At 41.6% G+C, this 8,819-nt stretch overlaps 1 protein-coding gene across 2 annotated transcripts in view; it reads right to left on the bottom strand.

Moving 5' to 3' along the window:
- Positions 1–863: 863 nt before the first annotated feature.
- olfm3a (olfactomedin 3a) overlaps positions 864–8,819 on the bottom strand; it is a 15,554-nt gene continuing 7,598 nt past the window's right edge. For both annotated transcript variants that reach the window (XM_076971246.1, XM_076971247.1), the window contains 4 exons: positions 8,595–8,750; positions 7,747–7,966; positions 5,314–5,420; positions 864–5,012 (listed from right to left, as the gene is read on the bottom strand). In XM_076971246.1, coding sequence (XP_076827361.1) covers positions 4,335–5,012; positions 5,314–5,420; positions 7,747–7,966; positions 8,595–8,750 — 1,161 coding nt within the window. In that variant the 3' untranslated portion in view covers positions 864–4,334. The remainder of the gene's footprint in view (positions 5,013–5,313; positions 5,421–7,746; positions 7,967–8,594; positions 8,751–8,819) is intronic.

The raw sequence follows: 8,819 nt of genomic DNA, 5'->3' as shown, positions 1-8,819 counted from the left end.
AAGTATTTTAAAGTAGGCGACGTTAGGCAAAATTCCAGTACTTTTCAAACGTGGAACACAGTGCAACATTAAAATTCTTCAGGTAAATGTTCCTACCCCTGTTTTTGAGGGGTTTTCTTTATACTACCACACATCGTTACGGGAGGGCGCTGCAAAAAATGACTTGTAAAACGGGCTCGCGCTCTCACAGGGTCGCGCGCAGCGTGCGGAGTCGAGCGCTACGGTCAGACGCAAAAGTAGAACTGAGCCAAGAAGAAAGCAAAAATATATATTTTTACTAGGGAAAATAAAAATAGTAACGCACAGCTATTTGGATAAGTAACTTTAATCTGATTACTGGACTGGAAATAGTAGCGCGTTATATTACTCGTTACCGAAAAAAGTGGTAAGATTAGAGTAACGCGTTACTGACATCACTGTGTATAACATACTATGGAGCTGTTCCTTACAGATCACAGAGGTGGCAATCATACGTCTCACTTCCAACGTCCAGGCTGTGCAGTATTTTAACCTCAGAATTCCATGTGGTTCCGAGTCGGACATGGGAAGTCTCTGTGTGAATCTGCAGTCTTGAGTGTATGGCTGAACAAAGTGACGATGATTAAGAGTGACTGGAGGGGTTTCTGAAATTGTAGATAATCAAGACAAAATCCAGAAAAGAATGACCTTCTTGAAAGAAATCACACCAAGTATAATTATAACTGTTGAAGTGATGGAACACAGTTTCCTCTCTCACTATGATTGCTTATTTATATATTTGACCTACAGAACAAGTACGACATTGTTTTCACCTCCCAGTACTTGATTAGCTGTTATGCCTGTCCATGTCAAAGATCATCCATGTAAAATTCACATGCATGTAATTTATTTATTTTTTGGGCAAACAGAAATATGAGTCACAGAATAATCAGAGAATAAACAGAGAACACCAATAGTGCAAAAAATGACCAGGCATCTGAAATGGAGCTGAAGAAACCAACAGGGCGCTGTGATTGATATGGAAATCAGTGGCAGTTTTAAATAAGAAAAAAGCCTTTCCCTACATGAAATGAGGTCTTGGTGTTGATTTGCCTGCCAATTACCGGCAGCTCTGGTCAGCTGCTGTGATTGGCTTGGACCGAGAGTGTTTTCTTTTACAGTAATTAGGCATTGTTCAGTAAACAGCACATAGAGTTCGCATTAGTCATACAGGCACACTTTGAGCTCCTGCTCTCGATGAGGCTTAGACTGCTTTGTGTTTGATTTAATTTGGCTGACATTAGGATCGGATGAAGTTTTAATTAATGCCGCGTTATTTCTATCTCATGATTAAAAGCCTTACTGGTTGCATCTGACAGCAGGAAACTTTGCCTTCTGCCGCGGGACTGCATAATCTGTGGCGTGTGTGTTCATGGACCATTGTCCCACAGGGGAAATACAACTGAAATTTGCTGTGAACATAAAGTTTGTGCTGATTACCAGGCTGTGCATCCTGAGATGACTGACATGTAATAATGCAAACATAACAACATAAAGAAACAATTCTGTTACAAATGTGACCATGACTATGACCCGTCTAAATAAATATTGACCCGTCTAAATAAATATTGACCTGTCTAAATAAGTGAGACAGTTTGTACCAGGTGATGTACTCCAGGTGCCAGTATGATGAGCACATTCTGTCGTCTCATTAGTTTAGCCATGTGGTAACATAAGAAGATGAATGAATACAATGAAGCAGGTGTACACAGGAATTCATTTATTTGAGAACAGGAGCGATGTGTTCCTTAGACCATAACTCTCCCTCAGGTTTCCATGGCATCTTCTTCCCTTTCATCACCTGTTTTTTTTTTCATAGCTGGAGGTGGGCCATGGTGAATTTAGGCTTTGTATTCATTTCACAAGCAGTCCAGGGAAGGATAACTCCATTGAATAACATGGTAATTACATGGTGCTAAGGCCTTCGCTGAATTCAGGTCGTTTCTCAGCTAGTGTAGGTAATTCTTTCTCAAACTATGTGTGTATATGTTTGTGAGGGTGTGTGTGTGTGTGTGTGTAGGTGTGTTTGCATGGCAGGGATATTGCAGAGGTTTTAGTATGGGGAAGAGCTATGTAGAAATTACCTTTCATTTCTCTGGAGCTGAGAAGCTGTCTGTTTCTGAGGCTGAAAGCGGTCACCCTGCTGCCGCCTCTCACTGTACAGCAGCGCTAAAATGTTTATTACATTAGGGCTTAGGGGAATGAAGACTAGATTTAAAGAATGATTGAATTTTAACCAAAGAATCTCATCTCCTTTTAGCTATTGATTTTGACTGAGAGTACTGAGAGTTTGAGGTGAGCCACTAGGTAGATCAGAATAAAATGCTCTAACGGGTAGATCAGAATAAATTGCACTAATGGGTGGATCTGATTAATCTCCTCTAACTGGCAGATCCAAATGATCACCAATAGATCAGAATAATCATCACTTAATCAAGTTTTGTGAAGTTACCTAATAATATATGTGTGCATCTATACATAATCTATGTATCATTAAAAACATTGTCTATATTTTTGTGCTTCAGTGTAAACTTTTTTTAAATCTTGTGATAACGTCAACTTTGCACAAGGTCCTTGCAAGCACCATTGATTTAATTCAAACACAGATGTCTAGCTGGATGAAAACAGCTTAGTGAATGGGTCTAAGACTTGTTCTCTGAGGGATTAAGGAAAACAGTAGACATATATGATGGAAAATATCAATACTCAGTAGGGGAGAAATAGCGTTACGCTGGAGCCTTTACCTTCACTGAGGGGTCTTATTGCTGTCTGTGGAATTTACGATGAGTCTCCCAGTGGACCTGTGGAACTGGCAGTGTCTTTTGATTTGTTGTCTGTTTCTAAGGTTACATCTCACTGGCTCTAAAGCGGCAGTTAGGTCACTACAGGAAGGAATAAATGCATCATTCAGACCTTACCCCAACTGTCTGTTAAAATGGCACTTAGGAAACCAACCAGGACCCATGGATGCTGACCATCATTGTGATGCATTCCTGGAAGGAAGCTTCCTATTACTGTGTGAGCCCAGTACCCTGAGTAATGGCTGGACTGAATCTCAAGGATGGTTTTGTGTTTCTCATGTGAGCGAAATCATTACAGTTTTGGTCTTGGTTGTGATTGATTGAGAGAACATGGGTGGTCCAGCATTAGCAGATACGGTACATTAGAAAACAATATGTTTGACAAAAAACGTGGAAAAACAAATTGATTCTGGAGTGCGGCATGTGTGTATGTGTGTGTGGTGTACGGCCTTTCGGTATGTAGTGGAGGTATACCTAAAAGCTGCTATTTTCTCTTGCTGAACGAACAGGGGCTGGGAAGCGTTTAAAGCGTTCCTTTTGTGCTTGTGGACAGCGAATCTTGACACAGACATGAGAAGAAGAAATTGCAGTGAGGGACTCAAATCATGCCCGTTCCTCTGCCCTTGATGTTGATTGGAAACGCCAAAGGACAGCACTCAAAGTCATCAAACTGAATGCATGAGAATTTCTGATTTTAGAGATGGCTGGCCCATCACGAGCATCATGAAAGGAGCCCATTACAACCTCTGCCATTTGTACTCTTGGGTGTTCAGAATGCTGGCCTCACACTGTTCTTCGGATCACCTGACCTCAACGTGTATATTTTAATTTGCAGGTTTTTTTAAACAACTCTAACAATACCCTGATATTTAATAACTCAGCTATTAACTTGGTTGGTCATGGCTGATGCATTTTATATATAAAAGATTTATTCTGACAGACATGATGAATATTACAATCATTCACATTAGGTTCATATTTAGAGGAACGTCACAAAGCTTTATAGAGCTTAACAACTAGGCAGCGGCTTTGCCACGTAAGACTAGAAAAGGACCGAATGCACAATACTACCATAAAAAATAAGAAGAAGTGGGTTTGTAACAGACTAAGACAGTAATAAATACAAATAAAAAATTGAACATTTATGCCATAAAAAGAAGCTTTTAGGAACCTCTTGGTTGCACAGAATGAAGCACTGTGAGGTAAGGTGTGGTAATGTGAGTGGGGTACCAAACACTGGCGCTGCCCAGCTGGTGCTGGAGTCAGATCATCAGCCCGGCTGTGCTGGCTCACTGTCCCGTTCTGTTTGTGCAGCTTCTTTCGCACATGGTAAAGGCAGTGGCCTCAGTTCATCACACTGTCATGTCAATGCAAAGCTATGTGTAGTCTACTTTGGAAAACAAAACAAACAAGAAAACAACAACAACAGACAAACAAACAAACAAACAAACAAAAGAAACAGTACCTCATCACATTCTGCCCGTCGCCGCCCCTTTGCTCTCCTCTACTGCACGTTTACGAGTCGTCCTCTGTTTTGATGACGTGGTACAGCGTGACATTGAAAATGACCTGGTGACCGTTGTTCCAGGCGTACAACGCCCGCTCTCTGGCGTTGTAGTCGAGCATGGAGATGTGAAAGTACTGGTTGTGGAAGGGGATGTCTGTGTACTCGTAGGTGGAGGTCTTGGTGTTGTAGGAGTAGTAGACCTTGGCTCCGGTCAGGTGGGAGTTGGTGATGTAGAGCGTGCCGCAGATCATGAAGGACTCGCCGGCGTTGCGTTTGGAGTACTCCGTGTTCCACGTGTGCAGCACCTCCAGGGTCTGGGGCTCCAGTTGGCTGATCACGATGTTCCCTGCGTTCTGATTGGTGGCGTAGACCGCCCAGAGGCCCAGCTCGTCGGCCATCAGGTCGATGTCGGAGAAGCCACCCCAGGTGTAGGGGTAAACGTTGTGGAAGCCAGCATATTCAAGTGCCCTCTGGGCCAGAACCCGGCCCGTCTCGAAGCTGTACTTGACGATAATGTTGCTCTGCTCTTTGTTGTAATACAGTGAGCCGTTGTATACCACATGGTTGGTTCCTGCCCACTTAAAGGGCAGGTAATAGGTTCGCGACTCCAAGCCAGAGACAAAGTCCGCAATGGACTTATATTCACGCACCACCTTGCTGTTGGTGTAGGTGTCCATGTACCACACCTGTAGTAAAGACATAGAAATCTTTAGGGAACTCCTAAAGACTGAATGGCACCTGTCTCAAAGGGAAATTGGTTTAATATATAATACATAATATAGAAGCACAGACTTTAATTATTAACTGTGATTATTTTTTAATTGTTTACATTTAGGCAAATACCTTTACTGTAATTTTCTAAGAATAAGCTGAAGCTATGAATTAAAACTCTAGGTGACCCCATTCACAGCGATACAGTATTGGGTTTTCCTCCCAACACTATATATTTCTTCCACAAATTGATTATTGTAGTTCTATAGTACTCACTCTATTGTTTCTTGGAGATGCCATTGGATCAGTCATCCATGCGCCAAACCGGGTCCCTGATGTCTTTACAGTCACGGGTCCTGTGATTTTCATTAATTTCCCACACGCTGGTAATAATGAAACACACTGATAAGATGTAGGACAGTTTTTTTTCCCTCCCCTTCTAACTAGATTCTTGAAGCCAATTTCATGGCTGCCCTGATGATGTGTGTGGCTGTGTTCTGCATGTTAAAACAGTATCACCACCGAAATATGAAACAGCTTAACACGTCTGCCTCCCAGACTAGGACACAATTAGCACAGCTATCAATAATGGATTCAGACATCTGTTCGAATTGCTTTAAGCAGCTATTTAAGGCTGTTTTTTTTTTTTGGTAAAATCTGTTTCAGACTCAAAGGTGGCATTTAAAGGTATTTAACAGCATGTGTCAACTCAAAATATTCAATTAGAATTGTTTGATTTTAGCCTATATACCACTTAAAGGTGAAGTTCACTACTCATATAGACCATATGACCAAAGGTACATGGGCCCTCATGTATATTTAAAGATTATATAGGTCCATAGATGTAATTCACTTTGCAACAATTTCAGGACATTTCTGCCCAGGTAAATCTGTCTCAGTTAACTGGTCAACTGTAAGTGCTATTATTGTGAAGTGCACCAGCTCAGCTATGAAGAGACCATGTGAAGCTCACACAACCTGTTCTGTGTTTCATTACTCACTACACAGTTCCACACTGCCTCTGAAAAGCAACATCAGCACAAGAACTTTCTGTCAGGAGATTTATAAAATAGGCTTCCATGTCCGAGCAGCCGCACACCAGTCTAATATCACAACGTGGGAGGTGAGGTGTCAGCTGAAGTGCCTCCGCACATCAGCACTGGACTCCAGGGTGGGTGAGACGTGTTCTCTAGAGTGAGGAATCACTTCACTATCTGAGCGTCTGATGGATGAATCTGGGTGTGGCAGAATGCCCACACGAAGGTCTGGTGGAGCAGGAACAGTGGTGGGTGGGGGGCAGTTGTTCAGGTTTTGGGCTCGGCCTGTTTGTACCCTCACAAGTACACACAGACACACTCAATAACCTTGTGTACAGCCATCCCACAAGAACAAGGTCTGTTACCACCACACATCAACTCTGCATTGATACCCATGGTTCCAGAAAGGATTGAACAACAAGATCAAATAGGTGTAATGGTCAGGTGTCCACATACCTTTGGCCATACAATGTATATCACAGAATGTATATAAAGTGTGTTGGGAAATATTCAGTATATATAAAATGTGTTGGGGAAAACTGAAATCTAAATGACAAATTCTAAAAATGTTTTAAATTGACTCAGTCTATATGAAATTTTAGTGGAATTAAAGCTCTTGGTGTTGGTTTCCTCCCCGTGATGACAGTAATGTGAGTAATAATGGAGGTGGATAGGAAGTGATGATGATGATGATGATGATGATGATGATGATGGCAAAATGGTCATAAAAGAAATGTTGCTGAAGATAATTGACTGTGACATTGACTAAGGACATGGAAATACTAGATCACGATTTTGTTCATATCTCTGACAGTCCTCCATATAGTGTCAGCAGTTCTGATGGACATATCAATGATGAGAATGTCAAATACTTGGTGGTACCATTAGTTGTAGCAGTGGTACTAATAGATCACAGTAGAGCTGTGCGAGTTTTAATATCTTTCCTTCATTATGGACACCAGGGAAGCATTTACATTTGTTGCCAATCAGCTATTTGCTTGCTGACCCTCTGTATTTCCTATTATTTTTTAGTTTATTGCCTGAGTAACTTATGTAGACTTTGGATAGTAATACATCTTGTTTCATTAGTGATTTATATAGGTTCATTACTATTCTGCTCATGTTGATAAGGACATGATGATAGATATGACAGTAAAGTGGACTTGGGACAAAAATATTGATTATTGTAACCCTTCAGTTCAGGTTTCCTTATAATGACGGTAGAACTAATGATTGTGAAGGTTCTAAGTTTATTGATAATGGTAGTAGTAATGATTGTAGCTGTTCTAGGTTTATTGATAATGGTAGTAGTAATGATTGTAGCTGTTCTAGGTTTATCGATAATGGTAGTAGTAATGATTGTAGCTGTTCTAGGTTTATTGATAATGGTAGTAGTAATGATTGTAGCTGTTCTAGGTTTATTGATAATGGTACTAGTAATGATTGTAGCTGTTCTAGGTTTATTGATAATGGTAGTAGTAATGATTGTAGCTGTTCTAGGTTTATTGATAATGGTACTAGTAATGATTGAAATGGCTCTAGGTTAATGGATGATGGTGGTAGTAACGATTGTAGCAGCTCTAGGTTAATTGATGATGGTGGTAGTAACGATTGTAGCAGCTCTAGGTTAATGGATGGTTGTAGTAGTGATACAGGCTGTGAGGGCACTGACTGAGCTTGTTCATGCAGTTGCGGAGACGACTGTCGAGGCTGATGACTCTTTGGTAGAGCTGCTCGTAATCGTAGGCACCCAGCTCCTCCTGGATCCCTGTGAGCACGGACGACAGATTCCGGATCTCCTCTTTGAACTGGGAGATCAGCTTAGCGTCTGTTTTGTACTGCTCCAACACAGGGATCAGGGGCTGCAGCTCATCCATTCTGTCCTTCAGTTCCTGATCACACACACACAGACACGTGTGCCCAGGCACACGCAGACAGAGCACCTGGATCAGGCCAGCTTTTACTGGTCGGACAAGCCTCTGAGATGAAAAGGTGTTTGATCATGGGCGTAAGTGGTGAGAGTTGGTAAGAGAAGGTGCACACGCACACCCTTTGTCCTGGGTGCTTGGCTGGGGAGATAGCCCAAAGAAACAAAGAACAAAGCCCACACAGCAGTCTGCACCATTCATTTATTACAACAGCGTTTGACCAGAAGAAGATCCATATAAAATTGAAAAGCTGTCACATAATAAATAAATGCTACAGTTTAAGTAGTGTGCAGTCTTTGTTCTTGCATTAATGATGAATGTCGCAGGATTGTAACACATTTCAGCGACTTTAAGATGCAGCAGCTTAACAGATGTGCTCCAAGTGTCTGTCTGTCTACATAACTGGAAAGGGACGCGTTCATGAATGTACGTGTCAAGCGATTGTGCACATTTGATTCATAAGCATTCAGAAATATTTTTGCTGAATTCACAAAAAAATTTATATAAATATACATAACATTTTTTCTAACCTTTTCTAACAGCAAAAAACTGATTAAAAATCACTTTTCATGTTTTTCACGAGAGCATTTACCTTGAAGTTCCTAGCCATGAGGGTTTTGCGGTCCTCCTCGATCTGTCTGAACTTGCTCCTGAGTCCCTTCATCTGGTTCTCCATCTTCATGACGTACTGGAAGTCCCTCTGTGTGCGCAGGTTCAGTACCTCGATGGACTGCGACATGTTTTGCACCTGCGTCACAGAAACGGCACGTCACCAAGCAGAATCACGCACAGGCCCGTTATGCTCCAACTCACACAT

Source organism: Brachyhypopomus gauderio, chromosome 13 (assembly GCF_052324685.1).
Source record: "Brachyhypopomus gauderio isolate BG-103 chromosome 13, BGAUD_0.2, whole genome shotgun sequence".
Taxonomy (NCBI): domain Eukaryota; kingdom Metazoa; phylum Chordata; class Actinopteri; order Gymnotiformes; family Hypopomidae; genus Brachyhypopomus; species Brachyhypopomus gauderio.
The sequence above is the reverse complement of the archived record's forward strand: the minus strand, read 5'-3'. Positions and strand labels throughout refer to the sequence as shown.